Source organism: Polypterus senegalus, chromosome 11 (genome assembly GCF_016835505.1).
Source record: "Polypterus senegalus isolate Bchr_013 chromosome 11, ASM1683550v1, whole genome shotgun sequence".
NCBI classification, from domain to species: domain Eukaryota; kingdom Metazoa; phylum Chordata; class Cladistia; order Polypteriformes; family Polypteridae; genus Polypterus; species Polypterus senegalus.
Window position 1 is genome coordinate 58,637,258 of NC_053164.1, and position 22,653 is coordinate 58,659,910.

At 37.7% G+C, this 22,653-nt stretch overlaps 1 protein-coding gene across 1 annotated transcript in view; it reads right to left on the minus strand.

The window, feature by feature from the left end:
- The window catches only part of LOC120539034 (tenascin-like), an 89,513-nt gene extending 73,684 nt beyond the window's left edge, over window positions 1–15,829 (minus strand). Inside the window, exons 1-2 of the mRNA XM_039768724.1 lie at window positions 15,726–15,829; window positions 4,280–4,928 (exon numbers count right to left, since the gene is read on the minus strand). Coding sequence (XP_039624658.1) covers window positions 4,280–4,847 — 568 coding nt within the window. The 5' untranslated portion in view covers window positions 4,848–4,928; window positions 15,726–15,829. The remainder of the gene's footprint in view (window positions 1–4,279; window positions 4,929–15,725) is intronic.
- Between the last annotated feature and the right edge of the window lie 6,824 nt (window positions 15,830–22,653).

Consider the following 22,653-nt stretch of genomic DNA (forward strand, 5'->3'; position numbering starts at 1 on the left):
TTGTTTGAAGAAATTTATGTGCATATTGCACCTCTTATCGGTGGCCTCAGAGTGGGCAGGTGAAGGAGGTTTGAGAAGGTGATTTATAGTTGAAAAAAGTTTTTTGAGGTTCCTGGAACTGTTGCTGATGATGGTGGAATAGAACCTGGACCGTGCAACCTTCAGAGCTTCTGCATACGCCCTCTTGTGTTCCCTATAAGCCTGTTTGTGGACAGTCAGCCCAGAGGCCTTGAACCGCTGCTCAAGGACACGGCCAGCCGTCTTCATTTTTCACAGTTCGCAGGTGTACCAAGGTGCTGAGCACGAGAATGAGATGGACCTGGATGTTAAGGGGGCGTGGAAGTCCAGGAGACTGCTCAGGGACTGGTTGTAAAAGTCCACAAGGTCAGCAACAGAGAGGGAGCTGGTAGGGTCAGAGGAGAGAAGTTTAAGGTCCAGGGCCAAGGCATCAACATTGATGTTCTTCAGATTTCTGAAATGTATCTGTTGTTTTAGTTTGATATGGGGGGAAAGAATGGGCAGCTCCATTGACACTACTTTGTGGTCTGAAATACCAAGATCATATACCTGTAAGTTACTGATTAAGGCAGAATTTGAAATGACCAGGTCAAGTATGTGACCCCTGGAATGTGTGGGGACATCAACATGTTGTTGTAGATTAAGAGAATCCAATAGCTCAAGGAAATCAGCTGTGAGATAACCTGTGGGATTGTCAACATGAATATTTATACCTCCTAGAATTATGATGTTGGCAGAGGTAGCACAGAGTGTTGTGAGAAGATCAGTCATTTCCGGGATGAAGGCAGAGTTGGGTTTTGGAGGTCGATAGATAAGGAGAACAGTCATGGGAAAAGGAGGCTTACATTTAAATGCAAGGCACTCGCAGGAGGATGTTGCAGGTATCAAGATACGGGACAACCCCAAATCCTGACGGTGGATGATAGCTAAGCCACCACCACGCCCAGTGCTGCGAGCTGCTTCCAAGTAACTGTAGCCAGGAGGACAGGCTTCATTTAGGGCAGAGTAAACCTCTGACTGGTGCCATGTTTCTGTCAGACACATGAAGTCAAGTCCTTTCTCCCTGATGTGTTCTTCAATCAGTGTGGCTTTATTGCAGATGGATTGAGAGTTAAACAGTTCAAATCTGACTAATGACTGTGAGGTCAATCTCTGTACTGGTCACAAAACATTAAAATCCACTCCACGCAGCTTAGAATCAACTCCACAAAATAAATCCAGGCGGGGATGTGAGAATCTCGCGGTGTTTCTCTAATAGCTCTGATGTTTCCCATGCTGGAGTGCAAAGATCTCACGATACTTTCAGAGTTGATAGTAGTTGGAATGACGGTGCTCTGATGATGCGTCAAACGTGCGACAGGTGACCAGAAAGATGGAATATTGGGAGCAGAGCACTTTGGCAGGTTATGGAAAATGAACTTTCGACCGGAGCCTCTATGAGTGTATCGAGGACGAAGGAGTCCAAGTTCTTTGATGATGGAGGTGTTAATTTTAGGAGTGGTTGCGAGATTAAGTTGGCGGAGTTGTGAGCTGGAATAACTGAACGCCATTCTAACCGAGGAAGAAAGGAGAGATGCTATCCAGACAGCGCCGTAAAATCCAAAGCAGACAATAAAACAGAAAATCCGGGTATCAGGGCATCCGGACATCAGGTGAGTAGACAGCAAAACTTGATAAAATCCGTAAAATTCACGGCAGACGGTAAAACAGTATATCTGGGCAACAAGTGAGTAGTCAGCTAAAACTTAATAAAACTCGGTAAAATCCGTAAAAACCCACGGCAGACGATGAAACAGTACAAAAAAGTACGAAACTTTTTAACTAAAAACTAAAGTAAAAGTAAAATAATAAATTAGTAATATAAAACTCATAAAGCTCAAAGGGAGAAGCGGCGAACATTCAACGCCAGCGTCCTCTCCTACCTGACGCTCTTCAGCAACTACCATATATGGTTATTCATGTTTGTTGCTGGGTATAACTCAATAAAGTGTATTTAAATAAAAAAAGTCGTCATAATTATTGTATTTTATTCAAGAACACTGTAATAGCCTAATATAAGGCATGAAAAAATGAAAAAAGTAAACTCATGGGTCATTTATTCTCACACCTTAAAAAATACTAAATGAACTGAACATGAACTAGTTCAAAACTGAAATGGTGAACTATGAAGTGAGTTTATTCATTTTAATCTGTGTGAACTGAACTTTGAGCTAGTTCTTGTGAGGTGTGAATTTGCACAACGATAGCCAATGTTCCCTGTATTAGTGTCCAATTGAGCAGTTGTGTAAGCCAGTCATCCCTTGTCAGAATTACAGTACACAATGCTTTGATAGGCAATGAGAGAGAAAAAAATGGGTGTGGTGCTAACAGAAAGTGACCTACCATAGAACCTTCTGCCAAAAGATGGGGGTTAATGCCACAAGTAATGCTCTTTGCAAAAACACATCCCTCCCCACCCAAAAAAATGTTTAAAGAGATTCATGTTTTATGATCAAGACTGCATTCAAAATGAATCTTAGCATCAATTTCATGAAAGAAATGAAAATCAACTGCTTTTCTCATCACTGCTTCCTTGACCTAAGAGTACAGTACTTTGCCTGACATCTTATATTCCAAATCGTAACCTTTGATCTTCAAATGAGTATCTGCTTAGAATTTCAAGAGCTAAACTTAAGAGAAGTGGTGAGCCGGCCTTCTGCTGTTATGCACCTAAAATCTGAAATAGCTTGCCAATAGGAATTCGCCAGGTTGATACGGTGGAGCACTTTAAAAAACTGCTAAAAACACATTGCTTTAACATGGCTTTCTCATAACTTCATTTTAACTTAATCCTGATGCTCTGCATATTCAATTAATTATCATTACTATTCATGGCGGCTCCAAAATCCGTACTAACCCCTACTTTCTCTTCTGTTCTTTTTCCGGTTTTCTGTGGTGGCAACATGCGTCACCACCACCTAATCAAAGCACCGTGATGTCCCTACATTGATGGATTAAAGGCCAGAAGTTCCCGTGACCGTCATCATCAAGTCCTTCCATGAGAACCCTGAATACAATGAGGACTGATCATTTATGTTAGGTAGAATGCCTAGAGGGGGCTGGGTGGTCTCATGGCCTGGAACCCCTGCAGATTTTATTTTTTCTCCAGCCGTCTGGAGTTTTTTTTTTTTCTGTCCTCCCTGGTCATTGGACCTTACTCTTATTCTATGTTAATTAGTGTTCTCTGATTTTAATTCTTACTTTGTCTTTTTTCTCTTTCTTCATCATGTAAAGCACTTTGAGCTACATTATTTGTATAAAAATGTAATATATAAATAAATGTTGTTGTTGTTGCATTAGACTAAAACCTTTGCAGTCTTCCATCAAAATCATGGAGTCATTGTTTTAAATACCTATTGTCAAAAAATGTGTTCTGTTTGTTCTTCTTAAACATGTGAGTTTACAACAAAAGTACAGATTCAAACCACAGTAAGTAAAAGCACTGATCAATGGACCATTTCTCTCTGAGCTTGTTTTATTTTTTTTTGGAAGTTGGAATATTTAGTGAATAACATTGTATGTTTGTGGTAGATGAGTGAGTTTCAGGGGCCAAGCTGCAAGTCATCCTCTTATATAATACGCTACTGTGATTGTCTGTTTGTCTATTCAGGATTTTAAATCACATGTAGCTCGCAAACCATTTGAACTGTTGATGTGAAATTTGGTACACATATACTAAGTGACGTCTACCATCCACTTTCTGGGTGATAATTGACCTCCAAGGTTATTCCTCTTTTTATTTTATTTATTTTATTTTATTATAGAATCAACTCTCGGCAGTGGCCAGCAGGGCAGCCATGCAGTGCATGTGTACAGGCACTGTTTTCATCCCTGCTACCTTTGCTGTTACTTCCTCTATCTCTTCATATATTAAATCATTCTTGAAGCAGATTGAAGACTTAAGTACAAGCTTAAGTGAAATATTAAGGAAAACGTAATTGTAACATGAACACTGACTTAATCAGTTTTAATGCGAAAAGATGCCGACGAAAGAAGAGAAGAAGTGGGCCGTTATGGTGGAGAAAAGAAGAGCTGCTCAGGAAGCAGCAAGCGCATCAACCTCTGAGCAAACGAATGCTAAACGTACAGAGAAAGAGGATGAAAACTATGAAAGTCAAGTGTATTCACTGCACATTATTGTGCAGTGCGCCATTACTGGTGGGTTTATAATGCTTGATGTCATACACTTAACAAAGTAAACTAATGCAGAAATTCTTCTTACCTGTGGCAGCATGGCAACATCCTCCTCCTCCTCCCCCACACTGCTGCCTCAGTTCTGATATCTGGCTCTCAAGTGCTGTTATACGCTGGTTCAAAGCAGAGATATCAATTTCAGTGCAAGAGCAGGATGGGGCTACTGTAATGCGGTGAGTAATCACTAAAGGTGTGCCAGGCTCAACAACGTGTTCAAAATCCGTGTTTACATCACCATCAACCCCCTCTAGAACCTGGCTTGTGCAGGCACCACTGAGCCGCAGAGTTATTACTTGAGGAGGATTTTGGAAGGGTATTTCTTGGTTTGGATTCTGATGAGTCTTTGTCTGAGGCAGGAGTTTGCCTGTATTTGCCTCTTCTTTAAATGGCTGAGCTCCAAGATCTGATTTCCTTGTAAACTGAGAAAGGACACTAGGTTGTTTTTTATTGTCTAGCAGAGGATCTTCTTTGTTGCTCATTACTCTAGGGGCTTTTTTTGCCCCAGCGTTACTTAAACTTGGTGTTTCCAAAGCACTGCCTTCACATAGGAGGACTGCTGTAAGCGTCATGCACAACCAGTAGACAGAAGGGCCCATGGTCAAAGAAACAGTTGCAGATGTGAACAATCCAAGAGTGTTTTCAAAGTGGAGATGTTTTCACCAGTTATTCCTGGGGTCCTGAAAAACAGAAATGAAAAAGACATTGTCATACCATTGACTGACTAACACTGGGAAGACACCATGAACAAACAAGCAAGGAAATTATTAGTGTACCAATAGGCCATCACTATTTTTGCAAATTGAAAGTGTTATTTTCAATATGCAGTATGTAGTATCTTGTAATTTTGAATGCTCACTCTTATTTGAAAATGTCTGTTGAATTGGTCCAATAAATGCAGAAGCAAAATATGGATTAGGCTTTGTTTCATGATAAGGCCATGTATTCCACTAACATACTCCGAGACATCATAATTTAGGGGAAAAATCCATCCAAAAAATTTTGTTTTTTATTTACCCCATGTTGTTTGCAGAAATGGCCAACAAAATATTTTAATCTAAGTTTATTATTGAGAGCAGACTCAATGGCACAATGTACTTAAATAAGGCCAGAGAGAGGTCAATAGCAAACAGCATGCAAACAATACTGAAACATCTATTAAGAAAATCTGAAGTTATTAGTGTCGTATTATCACAGTGCACACAATGCATGCACTTTTTCTTAAATATTGCTGATTTAAGGCTTGAGCATGAACAGGAACTCTGTCTTCAACTGGAAAGCTCAATCCTCTTTGAACACACTTTGTCTTTGTGTACTTTTTGATTTTTCTTTTATAAAGTAGACTGGTGGATTAAGTCATTTTGAATCTGTTTAAGTTTATTTATTTATAAAAAATGCATTTTTGCTTCTATTTCCTGTCATTTTATTAGGCAGTTACGAGAAATATGTGTTTAATATCGAATCATCTTTACGCATGAGCATAAGAAACAGCTTGGCCAAAACAGACTTGAGTTAGCCTGCTTTGAGAGTTATTGAGAACACAGACATCCAGACAAATATATTATTTGTTTAATTTTTGGGATGGGCGGGGGATTATGATGAGGATACTTCAAATCAGCAAAAAACCTAGGTGCGTATTGTTGTTGAACCAGCGACATTGTCAAGTCAAAAATGTTGTATGGAAGGCTTTACACCATTGATATAATACACAAAGGGTCAAAATCATGAAAAGTATATATTCATTACCTTCACGTTCAGTCTATGGTAAAAAATTGCCGAACATCATATCACCATGTAGTGACTATATTAAAGAATTACATTAAATTAAAGAATTGCTTCCAAAGTGGGAATTACACAGTATGATGATATCTTCAAGATGCTGCTACACTGATTTTTCTTGAATGGGATGAGCAGTCACAGGCTAATTGCCATAACCTAAATGTTTCACTTCTATTAGACTGGAAGTCAGTGTGTAAATATTCAGTGGTATGAGAACCTCTAGTGCCCTTTTCTTCCTCAAAGCGGAGTAATATAAACTAAATGAAAATTCACAGAGTCTGCTTATTTGGTTTTATGATGTTTATCCTTTACACTTGTTTCTAGGTTTCTGCCTATGAAGCCCTTTTGTCCCATTGTCCTAAACATTTACCTCATCTCCATTATTTTATACTCTTAGATGATACTTTTTGGATTATATCATTTTGTTCTCTCAAGTGGTATTACTTTCATAACTGGAAATTAAATCTAGTAAAAACATAAATGTGGCTCCCCCGTACATTCATCCAATCACTTTTTAAAGATGTTCTTTCCTTTACTGGGTCCCCTATTGGATTAGCATTGCCAGGAAAACAGGCATCAGCTCCAAACAGGATGCTAGTCTGTTACAGGACACACTTCAGAGCATGTCCATCTTTACTCACCCAAATTTGTAGTCACCCTCCATACCAGGCTAATTTATATAGCATACATATTTTTTGGATCTGCTGAAGAAACACACGCAATTGGGAAAGCGTATGCAAATATGAATCAAATAAATCAAAGACACATGGAGAGTGGCCAAATGCAAATGACTTTAGCTGAGAAGCAGAGGAACCATTACTGTTATCCCTTGTGCAAAAGGTGGAGATGGTGCAGATTCACACATCCAATGAGTGGGTGAGTTTTTTAACTCAGGTGAGGTGGAAGCATTAACCACTATGACTACACTACTAATTATATTTACATACAGGCATATAAATGTTTTTGCAGAACATTGTTGTCAAATGAACAGGCACTGACATAATAGTTCTTCATACTAGAATGGAATCAAGTAAACAAAGTATACAACATGCAATATTTGTATCATTTGGAACTGATACGCAAAAAGAAGAATACAAAGCACAACAAACTCTGCTGCCTCAATGGCCTTCTTCTACAGCTTATGGGTCTCTTGTCTACCTGGTGGAGTGACTCATCCACCTGCCCAATGACAGTACCACCTAAGTTCTCATTGTGTCATCTTCTCGCTACAAATCTGTGTGTACATATAAACTTTGACCTCTAGCCAGACTGTTTTTACTGTGTGCATTTGCTCTGATTAACTGAAATGTCTATTTATGCAGTATATGCTAACCATACAAGGGTTGTTTACAGGGTTTTTCCAAAAGGTCTCAGGTAATGGGAAAATAAGTTAGGAATACTCGAGGTATTAACATACAATCTTGTTTATCACAGCATCTGAGAGAAGTGATGCACTGTGTGCTGGATGGATATTCAAGTAAGACTTTCACTGTACTCTGTATAATTGATAATACTACTACCACTCCTACTTCTACTACTACTTGGAGAGGTTGATCCACAAAGAGATGTCACAGAAGAACTTGAAGAATGTCACAGTATTCTATACACATGACAATATTACTATCCATCCATCCATTATCCAACCCGCTATATCCTAACTACAGGGTACAGTATGTTATCACAGTCTGCTCTGTTTCCATGCACTGTTTGCCCCTGGTGATAAAGAGAAGTCCAATTAAATATGATTCAGAAGTCTAGATGCTCTGTTGTTTTCTTGTTGCAGGAAGTCAATGGAACTGTAAATATCAAGATACTGTACGTCCAGGAAGGAACACTGGACGTTTGGGGTGTCTAGCATGGCCTAGAACGTCTCAGAGCAGATTTGTGAAATTAGCCCTGAGTTGTACCAGGGATTTAAAGAATGACACGCTAAGGCAGGTGATGTTATGATCAGTCAGCTTGCGAAATAAATGTAACCATGTACAAATGTGCCACCAAGATTTCAGCAGTAACAGCAAAAACAACATGATGTTAAAGCCCTAAAAGACCTTATAATTAAACTCAGGAAGCTAAATGGCAGCACTACAAAGTGTTAGGGTCTCTAGTCATTACATTATTTTTGACTGTTTAGAATAGTTTTACTCATCTTTTTTTATTTAACTGGTATGTTTTCATTTTTTTTTGACACCTGTCATTGTTGGTGTCACACTGATTTTCGTGGATGACTTCAGTGCCAGCACTGTGTTGAGGCACGGGTGTCAGTCAGTTTAGTAAGTATGACCTAATAATAAAGGAAAGAGTCTCTTGCAAAAACAAAGTGTCCTATTACTAGGAATTTCCCACAGTTCATATGTCTTGTTTATCCCCTCCACATTTAGCTCTTTGTAGAGTTTTGTATTTGCATCTGGATTATATATTTAGCTTCAACTTCTCCAAATAAAATAGTTGCCAATGAAACATGTGTTTAGAGCTGCTTGTTGTTTTTTAAGTACGTAGAATTGATTGTTTAATTATTTATTTATTTTATTGCTTTAAGGTTGTTGAATTATTTTCACAATCTCCTGCAATGCACATTTTATCATGGTTTGCTGTCAGTATCCATATCGTTGCTATGGTAGGACAACCAGATGTGTGCAGTGCATGATGATATTGTCACAATGGCGTAAAGGTAAGTACTGTACACTTCCTTTTTCAGTGCAGTTTTCTTTGTTTTTTTTTTTTTAAATTACAAAAGTGCTTTATGTAATGAAAAGAGTTTGGCATTTGATTACAAGGGCAGAAAAACTGACAATTTAACAGAGCTACCACAATTGCTTTTACAGTGTCTCAAAATGGTCAGCAAGACCTCATGACAACACCTAATCAACATGACTTCATGATGCAGTAGCATTCTTGGGTCCTTAAAACAGTGAAATGGCATTAGCAATAATAAAGGGAAGTAAAATAGCAAAAATCACCATCAAATGAGCTCAAATGAATGAAATACCTGACAGATAACATTTTGTTTGAACCCCTTAAAATAGCAGGAACTGTCTGAAAGGCTGATCAAGGCCTCCTTGGGATTAAAAGAGGGCAATCGTTTAGACAGAGACCAAGAGGAGTTGCAGATTTTGCTAATAAATATGCCTAAATGACTGGTCTCATAAAAGAAGTTATGAGTCATTTGTCAGTTGCCTACTGAGTTGTCCTTACCTGTCAATATTGTGTCTTCTGTAAGGCCTGGATTGAACTATTTGGACAGTTCTAGCCTTGTGTTCCAGCATTTCCTCACTTGCACTTAAAGGCAAGGTCTCTGCTCTTGATTGGTAATTATGTGCTGAACCCTATTAGTTACACAGGAGAGTCCTGGCCTCCTGTGAGTAATCTCAAACCTACTCATTAAATGGGCAGCATGGCCCCAAATTTCTCAACATTGCACCACAAACTAGTGCTTTTAGTAGGGTGTTTCAACCCCTTGTCTGGATTTCTTGAGTACAATTGACATCTATGGAGAAGGGCATGTAACTCTGTCATTTGATGTACCATACACCTTTTACAAATTCTTCTCTGTCTCTCTCTCCCCCTTATACTAGCATCTCAGCCTCTTGTCCTCCTGTACATTTCAAAACTTATGAAAAACATTAGATCTTCTTGTGGCCCATGTGTTCCACCACTGACATGGGAAAGGCCTCTCCTACTGTGAGTTTGTTTCTTTTTCACTCCTAGATGTCTCCTGCTGGACCTAACCTTGACTTCTACCACCTTAGTGATGCCCCTAGTAACCTCTTGCCTAATGAGCACCCTTTCAGACTCTTTAGTACTTCACATTATTATCTGATAAGTCTATTCTTAATGCCGTAATCTGCTAAAGAACCCTAGTCTGTAGTACAGTAATTAAAATATTTATATTTTGACATAGCACAATTTTACCTTGTCAAAGATTTATAGTCCCAGAATTGGAGGCAAGAACAACATGCAAGCAATGTATGATGGGGAGCAGGACTGATTGCCTTGGGGATGCTGAGAACAAATTTAAAAGACCATCTGGTGCAGCTGGAGCTATACTAAAATGAAGGCCTTGGAAGAGGCGCAGGGTGTTGCTTACTTGTTGAAAGGTGTCATGTTCTTGATGACCTCACTAGTTTTCCAAATTACCATCTTCTATGGATACTGGTAAAAGACCTAAAACAAAAGTGGGACCTACACACTTTGCTTTTTATCACCTCCTAATTGCCTTGGAAACACCATAAAGTGAGGCGTGAAATTCCATGAGATGGTTGAGCAGGACAGAAAGCCAGCAACATTCAATTCCACCTTTCACTGTGCAGGCTGAAAACTTCAGAGTGAGTAAATCTGAAATCTGTCCCTGGATTACAGGTGAAAGTCACAAGGCTCCTCTAGCCTCCCCATTACTGGAAATTAACATCTATAGCAGATTTTGAAAGTATAAAGCATAATGGAAAACATACACATTTACACATCATATTTAGGTGTTACTTAAAATCTGTCTGAAAATAAAAGAAACAAAAGCATGTGTGTCTGCTCCAGTGTTCCCCCCCCCCTTGCATTCTTTCAATTAGAATCATTGACTTGTGTGACTTTTGCCTCATTTTTGATGCCCCCTCGCCGGATGTCAGCCTCCTAAATATTTTCAAGCAGTTGAGGATTGCTTGAAGTTCTTTCTCAGATATTGCCTACATCCTGCTCAACAGCCCAGCCGTTTTCCTAACATTGCTAATTACTGACAGAACTGCTTGTTGTCTGAGAAAGAAATGCACATTAGCAGCTCTCCTCGCACGCCCCGGCCTCGAATCCTGCCAAAGGGTGACATTTCCGTGTCCAGGAGACGCAAAAACAAACAAAGGCTGTCTCAGACAGCACTTAGGCAGAAAAGCCTGCTTCATGGCCTCTGCCGGACCTTCTTAAAAAGACAAGGACTTGTCAGCCCCAGTGCTGACACCTGTCAGAGTGTTCCTGTTCCTCTGACCCTAGGCTTGGGTGTCTTTCACTTTCCCTGCACCTTTATTTTTGTATTTTGCTACATTTTAGGGAATTCAGAGTAGCTATATGACTCTTACTCCTGTAGTAAATAACGTGAAGAAATATTATTTTTTTAAGAGATCATTGGCTACAATGCAAATATTTATTACTCATCTTTTTTTTGTTTAGATTATGTGGCTTGGTGTTATGCCAGGTTAACACATCAAAGAATTATAATCAGACTTTGTGGGCCATTTGAACCATTTCTCCAACCACACATGGAGCAGAGGCTCAACATTTCAGTTTATCTTAGTGGAGCTCCTATTTTCCTCCAAAGATATTCAAAAGGACATTACCCTGTGGATTCAAAATTAAAAATAGCCTGAAGTCACCCGGATTTTTCTGTAAAGACTGCTTCAGACGTATTCATAGGTTCATACAAGTTACACGTTGTGCTTCTTGATTCCACCTTTCCCAAAATAAAAAATAAATTTGTAGCAAGATGGAGTGCTACCATTATAGTACCTTAAGCCCAGTTCTAGAGAGAAACATGACATATTTCTTAATAATAATGATAGTTTACATTTATATAGAGTCTTTCTCACCACTCAAAGTGCTCCACGCATGAAGGACCCAGCATGCAAACTCATGATCTCTTTACTCTTGTCAAATAAACACAAGAGGGATGAATACAGGTAGAAGAGAAAAGTGTGCAAAGTAAGCAAAAAGTAACAATCCTGATGCCACTCTGGGCCACCTTGCACTAGTCTTCAAACTTAGCCTACCTGCAAGGTTCGTGCACCCATTTTCTCACTTTACAGTACACAGTCTTTACTTCCTCCCATCTGTATCACTCTGTCTCTCTTACACACACACACAAACACACACACACACTGCCTTTATTCTTGCATCTCTTCCTTCTATCTAATCTCCGAATTCTAGAGTCAGTTAAACACTGGCTTGAGGTGGCTTTACTCTGCCTCTTCAGGTCACATCCAACCATGCCTGGAATTACTACCTGGATCAGAAAGGGTTCTCTAAAGGCACTGAGCCACCAAGCTGCAGTGCCCACTGGTAGTCTCTAAGACTACTGCACCCCGTATCCTTCTGTAGCACTTAAAGGGTCTCTTAGGCAGACCCTGGGATGCCTTACCTAAAGGGCCACAAGCTTCCTTTCTTTTCATTTAAGGCTTGTTGCTGCCGGCTGATGAGATGGAGTGGTGACAATCAGCCTACACACTGTTCTCTCAGATTGCTGTTTTATAGGGTTATTCCTGGGCTGGGATACTGTACTGTCCTCTATCTGCTAGGGGGGCTTTTACTTTCCTACCCTCTTTCTGTGAGGTTCTCCTACCTCTAAAGAAGGGTCAGGCATTTCTACAACATATCTGGGAAAATGTATTGTATTTTCTCCTACACTGTCCTTCTTGCTTCAGACTTATGGCACTCGCTATGGCCATTTTGGGACATTTTGGGGCTGATAGGCTTACTGTCCCCTGGTGGTTATTTATATTCCTCCTTTATTTCCTCCATCCTCATTGCCATTGCAAGTTTTCATATCCTTCTAATGGAACTGTTCGGCTCTGTCCCTTTCCTGTCCCAGCCTTCACTGCCTGGTGGCCCCCCTGCTCACTAGCAGAACCAGCAATGTTGAACTAGATCCACTGACTACTGTAACTTTGTGTTTCTACTATGCAGTATCTGCAGATTTTGTTCATTTATTTCATTTTGACAGGTTTTTTCAAGAATTGCTTTGCACCTCCAGTGAGCATACATTCAGTTTTATTGCAGTATCTTTTGTTTCATAATAAAATGGAAATGCAACAGAAGCTGACATCACTTCGGGATTGTTTTGTACAAGTAAAACAAGCTCACTACAAAGATCTGTTTATTTGGTATTCAGTTCTGTAAAGGCCATAGTTGGGCAGCCAAGTGATTTTGTTAAACAATGGGGGTTGGGTTATGGATACTAAACAGCAGCAAAGAAAATCGGAAAGGCTTAAATATTAAATACATTAGCAGCTCTTAATTGGCCTAGCGTCAGTGAGGGTGTGTGTGAGAGTGTGCCAACCTCATATTGATATCTGCAGGCACCTGATAGCACTCGCATAGACTCTGCATTGATGGTGCAATACACAGTAAAGGAGTAAGGTTTTGAAAATTGGAGAGCTTGATGTATAACTGATTGAGTTAAACAATTTGTCAGTGTGAGAATTGTACACTCAGTTTTTTATGTTTTGTTATGTTTTTATGTTTTTTACGCAATGTATGTATTTATTTCTTTATAAACACCAACCACTAATGGTGCTAAACATGTTATAACCAAAATTGGATTCACACTTGACAGTTAACCTCAGCTATCAGACTTACAGTCTGTTTGCACACTGGATATACAAGATGGCTAATTGTTTGAATTAAAGAAGAGCTTTTGTAGCTTAGGCAGGTTAGTAATGCTGTCATCAAACTGACATTACTGCACAATAGTTTGACATGACAAACACTGTTATGTTTTGTCAGTATATGCCTCAACTCCATAAAACCCTGGAATGGAAAAAGGTGCTTGAAAAACTAATGGCTACTATAATGTATCATAACATTCTCAAACCCACTTATATAGTATTGTGTAGGGTTAGGGTCTATTCCAGCTACATCACGAACAAGGCTGATTCCATCCCTAGCAGACCACCAACCTATAGCAGGATCCAGTCATTCACATACCCACAATCACTCAGGACTAAGTTAGCTGTACTAATCAAACCTAACCTTAGGGTTGTGGAATGACGTCTAGAGTACCTAAAGAATAAACTTCATGTAAGCCTTTGGAGAACGTGAAGACTCACTGCTGGCTGTGATTATGACACCATGCTGCAATATGATAGATAGATAGATAGATAGATAGATAGATAGATAGATAGATAGATAGATAGATAGATAGATAGATAGATAGATAGATAGATATTTGCTCCAATGAGGTATTTTAGCATTTTTACAGAAGCTCATAAATAAATAATGGTCTGAATACACACCAGGATGACTGAAAAGAAACAAAGTATCTGATTTGGCACTTATAGTCACAGTGAGGCATTACTGATAATATAATATAATATAATACAATATAGTTTTTAGTATGTAGTGTAATTTTAATACAGTATAATTTTTCAAGGAAAAGTATTTATTCTCACTAATTATGTCACCAGTCTGACATTTTTAGGACTCTATATGCCAGATAATAAAGACTTACAGCAGGTAAAGATTTCTCTGTACATTGTACACATGACAATAATGACCCAATAAAGCTATAATACCATATCATTTCTGTATGTTTTTTCCTTAAACCCATTGATGTGACACTTTAAGCATTAAAAAAGATTGATAATATATGTCTATTCATTCAAAGATTTTCTGGTTCACTTTCCCTTACCATTACCTCAGGAATATGCAACAAACCTAATACAGAGAATGTTACGAAATGAGATTTCATTTATTCTTAATTGTTGTGGTTATATTTTTCCACAAGTTAGTAGTTATGGTAGTGAAATTATTAATTCTTGCAGTTGAAGCGTCAAGTAAATTCAGATGTAAAAAGGACGAACACCAATGCTGAAAAGATAAATGATTAGGGAGTTTCCATCTAGAGGCCATCAAAAGTTTAGCTGCAATGCTGCCTAAAGAGAAAAACTTCACTGTAATCTCTGTACTGTATTATTTTTCAATAAAAATTGATCTCAAAAAAAGAACATGAAACAAAAGTCATCAGCAACAAGTGCAAGGCATGTGAACAGCAGGCCACCATAAGGCACCAAAAATGTCTCACACACACACACACTCTTGAAAATATTTTATAGTCAATTAAACAATATAGACTAGAACTGAAGGAGGAAACTAGGAAAACCAGAAGCGTCTTACACAAGCACAGTGAAAACGTTTACACTCCATTCAGTAGGCACAGTGGGGCAGTGATACCCACTCTATCAAAATACAACTCATTAAATTAATTAATTTTCAGCAACATTTCTGGAGCCCTTCAGAAATGTGCCTACCATAATTACACTTGTAAAATATGTAAGCTTAGTGAAAGGGAATTTAGTATTATATGTCAGTGTAAACATTATAGTGACATTTTAATGCAATTTAAACTGAATCTGTAATTCCCCTGCCTTTACAACATAAAGTGCTATAAAGTCACACAAACCTAAACTGTGTTTTCTTCAGGAATGAAATGAAAAGGCATTCCTGTTCTGTCAAAAGAGCCTTTGATTATCATGGATTTCGTTATGATGCTTCTTCTGCTTTAAATAAATTCTTGTTTCATGTCCATACATTTTTATTAGTTACTACTCTGTTACAAGACAGAGTCCTCAGTGGGTCTTAGGAAATCCCTACCTTGTAATTCACTGATATATAAGAAAGATCTTAGGAAATACCTTACAGCTAATGCTCTCAAATTATTAAACAACAAACTTAATTTCAAATATTCAGCTGATTTTAGATTGTGTTAGCAATTGACTAAAATGAGATGAAGCAGATAAGGCTAAAAATATAACCTTGTTTGATCTATCTATCTATCTATCTATCTATCTATCTATCTATCTATCTATCTATCTATCTATCTATCTATCTATCTATCTATCTATCTATCTATCTATCTATCTATCTATCTATCTATCTATTGGTTATGTAGCACCTTTCATTTCTATCTATATGTCACTCTGAAGAAATACCCCAAGTAGCAAGTTTACCTGTTCAGGGTCCAGCTGCCTGGCTATCTCACTCTCTTCATGGGTCTCTCTCGGTCTGTCATTGAGTGACTGTGAGAGAGACAGAGAGAGAGTGAGAGTGAGTGAGAGAGAGAGAGGGAGGGAAGGAGGGAGGGAGTATTGAAATGCTACATTTAAGATCTTAGTATAAAACAGAAAGAAAGTCAGTAAGAGAGAGAGAGAGAGAGAGATGGAGTTGAACTGGAGGGGTGGAAGGGAAGTGTAAAGTGAGAGAGCTATAAACAAGATACAACCTAGAAAGAGGGAGGGAGGGAGAGGGGAAACAGAGAAAACTTATAAATGGATTTAATCAGATGCCTGCATAAGTTTTCTGTTTATTCCATACATCTTCTCTCAGCCTTAGTGCATCTCAGTCTTTAAATCTCTTTATGATGTCATATATATTTAAATATATTAAACTAATATTGCCCCTAAGAAGCCTCATTTGAAAATGGTTTATAGCTGAACAAAGTCCAATCAGATTTTCTCATCACTATGAAATAAATCACACAACTCTAGGAATTGTTGAGGCTGTTTCTTTGGCAGCAGATGTGAAGATGTGAAGAAGCCCATTAAATCATATTTCTTTTTTGTACATGAGCTTTACAATGTGGATGTTAATGGGGTAAATACCACCATCCATATACTGCACATGTTCACACGGAGCAGTTACATTTATTTTTCTGATTAATGGCCATATTTTCCTGTGGAGTGGGACAGGAAAACGCTGTTGGTTATACCTTATGGACTATAGACAAGCATAGAAAATATATCTTTTTACATACATAACCTCAGCTAGAAAACAAGATGTAGAATTTTTCTCTACCTCATCTTTTCCCTTTTAGAGTAAGTAGCCTTCTCATAGATGGGAAAGACAACTTGATTTTTTTGGACTCACCATGACTTTTCTTCCATGGCTTAACCTTACCCTTGTTTAAGAGGAAACATTTATTATAATGTCACGCCTGCAAAATAACATCACTCAAAATATTTTACGATTATTACAGAAGAACATGCACTATTTGTCATTATTTTCCATGGCAATGCCCTACAGATGCAGTGGAGCCTTCTTCACATTACCATTTTTACCATTTTAACCAGCATGGAATTATACTGGAATGGAAAAATGATGAAGTTCACACCAGTTAATTCTACTGTCACTGTTAGAAGAAGGAAATAACTTCATTCTAACCACATAGCTTTATTACCTCATTCTTGGACTTCTGTGATTTCCTCTATAAATGTCATTTTTAAACTATGCTGCTGTTTAGCCAAACATTTTGTAGAACATACTCATATAATTTATCTTGTCTGGTTGGGCAGCTATCAATCACATTTTGTTCCTGCACTTATGTCTACAAACAGGTCATCACATCAAGTGTCTGCTCTTTACTGATCGATACATTTTCACGGTTGCATACACAACTATTCATTTGCTGGTCTATATACATTAATTTCAGGGTCCATTATATGTTTCTCCTCCTCCCTTTATAGTTTTGTTCAAATTTAGTAATTGTTTCTGTTTATACCTTTAGTACTTTCTGCTCTTTGATTTAAAGCTGGAATTGGACACCAGAATACTGATCTCCTTGTGCAGAGGCAAAACTGTTGGAACCACACAGTATGACTTTATACAGTACATTAAGATCTTTTTAAATGATTCAGTTGATACTGTATGTACAATTATTTGATCCAATGCTTCTCTCTACTATGATCTGCACCACATTGTTTTCAACTACTTAGTTTTCTTTGCCTACTCTGCTGATGCTTTGATATTGATAAAATAAAGTAGTGGATACACAGTGGGGCAGTGGTGGACTCCCAGTTTCAGGTACCTAATGCATGAGTAGTTTGTACTGTATGTTCTCTTCATATTTTCTCTGAATATTCTTATTTCATCTGAATTACTTAAGAAATGCATGTTGGGTGTAATGACTTTTATGATGGACAGGATAGAAGAATACCTGGATGTACTGGTAAATGGATATCTCTGATCATTTGGAGGGAGGTGATACAGTGATTAGTGCTGCTCCCTCACAGGTCCAGCAAAATTGATCTGAATACTGTCCCAGTTGCTGTCTGTGTGAGGTGTGCATGGTGTTCATTTGTCTCTCTGAGTTTTCTCTCACTGCCAAAACACTTGTGAATTGGGTTGATCAGTGAAAATAAATTGGCCTAGTATAAGCAAGTACTCTATTTCTATCTCCATCAATTTTGGTCCAATCTTCACTGTTAACTTCTTCTGCCTCTTCCAGCTCCACCTCTTCTTCTGTTGATTTATTATTAGCATCATGCAATTAGATTACACATGTAAGAACTATGGAATGAAGAAATATAAAGACAACAAAAGTGTTGTGCATAACAAAGGAAAGAACAATGAAACCGATAATTAAAATTGGAGAACACATCTTGGAAGAAGTACACTTTCAAATATTTGAGAAGTATGCTCTCAATGGATAGAAAAAGTGAAAAAAAAATAAAAATATTTTGAGCAAAGGAAAAGCATCCTTCAAAGCAAAATGAAAAAAGCAAATAAATAGAATAGATAGAACACTAAAGAATAGAAGAATAAAAACAGCAGTCTGGAGTGTAGCATTGTATGGGGCAGAAACATGGACAATGAGGAACGGGAATATACATACATAGAATGGAAGCTTTTGAACTGTCACTATGGAGAATTATGGAAAAGATCTTTTGGATAGATAAATTATGAAGTGAAAAATTGTTGGAAAGGATTAATAAAGAAAGAAGTATTGTGGAGACAGTGAGAAGAAGCTAACAAATCAAGTAACTGTAGGTTAAACTGGAGGGAAAGAAGTCAAAAGGAAAACCATGGCAGAACATGTTATATTATCTGAAAGATGGTAAATCATACCAGGAAATGAAAAAAAGAGCAGAAGACAGAATACAATGGAGGAACTGGCGATTGAAATACCTGCCATGTGGCAGGTAACTAAATAAGAGGAAGAACAATGAGGGTAGGAGTTAGTGTGTATGACTGTACCCTGTGATTATACACCCATTTAGGGTTAATTCCTTTTTTTAGATTAATGCTGTTGCTATAAACCCCAGTTCACAATGACCATCTAAAAATCTAAAAATCCTTTTTTGATTAATGCTGTTGCTATAAACCCCAGTTCACAATGACCATGAAATGCAAGTCAGAAAAGGAATGAAAAGAAAACTGTTCCAAGTGCCTGCATGATTTCCCTCTACTGAATAGGTTAGACGTTTATTTGTCAATATTATTCTATGTTTAATTAAATTCATTAACATATAGGTTGAATAACCCTAAATTATTTTTAGACTATTTCCTGAACCTAAATAATATTTCACATGAAATATGCCAGAGCAGCATGGAGGCACAGTGGATAGCAGCGTTCCATCATGGATCTAGCATCCTGGATTTGAATCCCACTTCTCACTGTTATCTTTGTGGAATTTGCATGTTCACCCAAAATCTGGGTAGATTTTTCTGGATACTCTGACTTACTTTGTACATTTCCAATAAAATATAGGTCAGCTTGATTGAACCATATGATTGTGAAGGTATTGTAAGTGGGCCCTGTGATGGAATGATAAAGCAGGTTGAAAATGTTATGTTAAGTTAGTAATTATGCTTTGCCAGGACTTTAATGTTACTGTGTTTATCAACCTAAAGTACTCATCGTGTAGTAAATGTGAGTCTTCATAGACTTTATTTGTATATTTTTTTTTTATCAAAGCAGGCTGTTCACACTTATGCACTTACATTGATTTTTTAAATTGTGACCATGATTGACCCTCTTGTGGTTTAAAAGAATGATAAAAATCAAACAATTGTTCAGATAATATCCAAAAATTGTTGCCCACATTCGTTACTTTGCACTAAGACGACATGCACTGTGTTGTACTTTGTACAGGTACATGTGCATGGTTGTATGTGTAATATAAGTCAGCATACACATCATATGAAAGAAAACACATTTGAGCAATAGAATATCAATCAATCAATCAATCAACATTTAATTATATAGCACATATTCATACAAAAAATGTAGCTCAAAGTGCTTTACAAAATGAATAGAAAAATAGAAGACACAATAAAAAATAAACATAAGTCAACATTAATTAACATAGAATAAGTAAGGTCCGATGGCCAGGGTGGACAGAAAAACAAAAAAAAACTCCAAGAGCTGGAGAAAAAAAATAAAATCTGTAGGGGTTCCAGACCACGAGACCACCCAGTCCCCTCTGGGCAATCTACCTAACATAAGTCAAACAGTCCTCTTTGTATTTAGGGTTTTCATGGAAGGACCTGATGATGATGGTCACGTAGACTTCTGACTTTCAGTCCATCCATTATTGTTGGTGCATCATGATGCTTTGAGTAGGTGGTGGTGGCGCAGGCCGCCACCACAAAAAACTGGAAAAGAAACAGAAGAGAGAGTTGGGGTCAGTACGGATTTTAGAGCCACTATGAATAGTTATTATGAAGAATTGAACATACAGAGTATCAGTATTAAGTTAAAGTGAAGTTATAAAAAGGCCATGTTAAAGTAATGTGTTTTCAGCAGTGTTTTAAAAGTGCTCTACTGTATTTGCCTGGCGAATTTCTATTGGCAGGCTATTCCAGATTTTAGGTGCATTACAGCAGAAGGCTGCCTCACCACTTCTTTTATGTTTAGCTTTTGGAATTATAAGGAGACACTCATTTGAAGATCTAAGGTTACGATTTGGAATATAAGGTGCCAGGCATTCCGATATATAAGATGGAGCGAGATTATTTAAGGCTTTATAAACCATAAGCAGAATTTTAAAGTCAATCCTGAATGACACAGGCAACCAGTGTAGTGACATTAAAACTGGAGAAATGTGTTCGGATTTTCTTTTCCCAGTTAGGATTCGAGCAACTGCATTCTGCACTCGTTGCAAGTGATTTATGTCTTTTTAGGTAGTCCTGAGAGGAGTGCTTTACAGTAATCTAGTCTACTGATAACAAAAGCGTGAATTAATTTCTCAGCATCTTGCAATGATATAAGAGGTCTAACTTTTGCTATGTTTCTTAAGTGAAAAAATGCTGTCCTAGTGGTCTGATGAATATGCGATTTAAAATTCAGATTACAGTCAACGGTTACCCCTAAATTTTTTACTTCCGTCTTAACTTTTAATCCTAGTGCATCAAGTTTATTTCTGATAACCTCATTGAATCCATTATTGCCAATTACTAAGATTTCAGTTTTCTCTTTATTTAGTTTGAGAAAATTACTATTCATCCATTCAGAAATACCAGTAAGACATTGTGTTAGTGTATCGAAAGAGTCGGGGTCATCAGGTGCTATTGATAAATACAGCTGTGTGTCATCAGCACAGCTGTGGTAGCTCACGTTGTGCCCTGAGATAATCTGACCTAACGGAAGCTTGTAGATTGAGAAGAGCAGCGGACCCAGGATAGAGCCTTGTGGAACACCATATCGGATATCATGTGTCTTTGAGATGTGATTACCACAACTCACAAAGAATTTTCTACCTGCCAGGAAGGATTCAAACCAATTTAAGACACTGCCAGAGAGGCCCACCCATTGACTAAGGCGATTTCTAAGAATATGTCCAAAAAAGAAATGTGACCGATAACTACAAACGACCTGTTCTTGTGGCTCTCATTTACACAACGAGATATTTCAAATCATTCTCAAATAAATCAGGAAATGAAAATGTTTAAAACATTTATTGTAAATAAAATAACCTTTTAATTTTCACACAAAATATTTCTATCTTGGAGTAGAAACTCTGGACATGTTTACATATTGGAATTTTTGAATTATTGTTTTGAGCCATACGGAATATTCTGGATTGTTTTACTACTTCTTCAGTGTCAGTCATTTTGGACTTTTCTGGTACCAGTAACAGGAAAAACCAGTAATGGTTTTATTTTAACTTGCAGATATTTAAGCAACAGAAAAATGACTTGTGACAAGATGTAGTAATAACCAGCCATGTGTTGTGTTTCTCAACACACAAGGCCGACTGCCCTCAGCCCCATAAAGTCGGGTGCAACTCACAGATCTTTATGTTTTAACCAAATACACGTGGGAGTCATTCAATGTGCTTGGGAGTTGGTGAGTGTTTATTGTGGTTCTTCCTGTCCTTGTCATTTACTATATCATTATAGTTTTTTGATCACTTTCTGGATTTTGTATTTGGACTTTGTTTGCCTTGGATATATTTGCCTTTTCAGGCAATTACTTTTTGCTTTTTGTGTTGCACTGAACATTTTTTTCTTCTAGAGCATTTTTGGGAAAAATGAATCTTTTTATCTATAAAGGTTCTGTGTTTGCCCTTGTTAGTAGCCAGGTTTGTCCCTCTAGTGAGCATTTTTGGGAACTTTTGCATGTGAACTCTCAAGATTCATAATAATGCTCACTCATGCTAAGCCAAATCAGAGATACTGATTTAGGTAACACCAAAGTCATTAATATAGGAAAGGAGATCAGTGTAATAACAGAAAACCCATAATATTTACATTCATTCAGACAAATATGAAACTGTTATCCCTATAGCTGTGAGGCAGCAGTATGAGTTCTAAACTGAAAACAGAGTAAGGAAAATAAGTTAAAGCAAAGAGTACCAGAAACTAAACCTAATAGACACAAGTGGAGAATGAGATCAAGAGTAGGTCAGAAAGCAGAAACTTTGGATATAGCAGAATCAAAATGGAAATTGAGGTGTGAATACTATAACAGCACATATAGACACAGCTAAGCAGAGCAGGAGGTTTAGCCAGTCAGAAATCTTGAAAGCTATCACAGTGCCCACCCTCAGAAAATGACAGTTCTAAGCTACAGTAAGGGAAAGGCATTTAGAGTATGATTCTTAGAATGGTGGTGTTTTGTTTCAGCCAGGGTTATTTACCTGACTTAATTTTATTTTG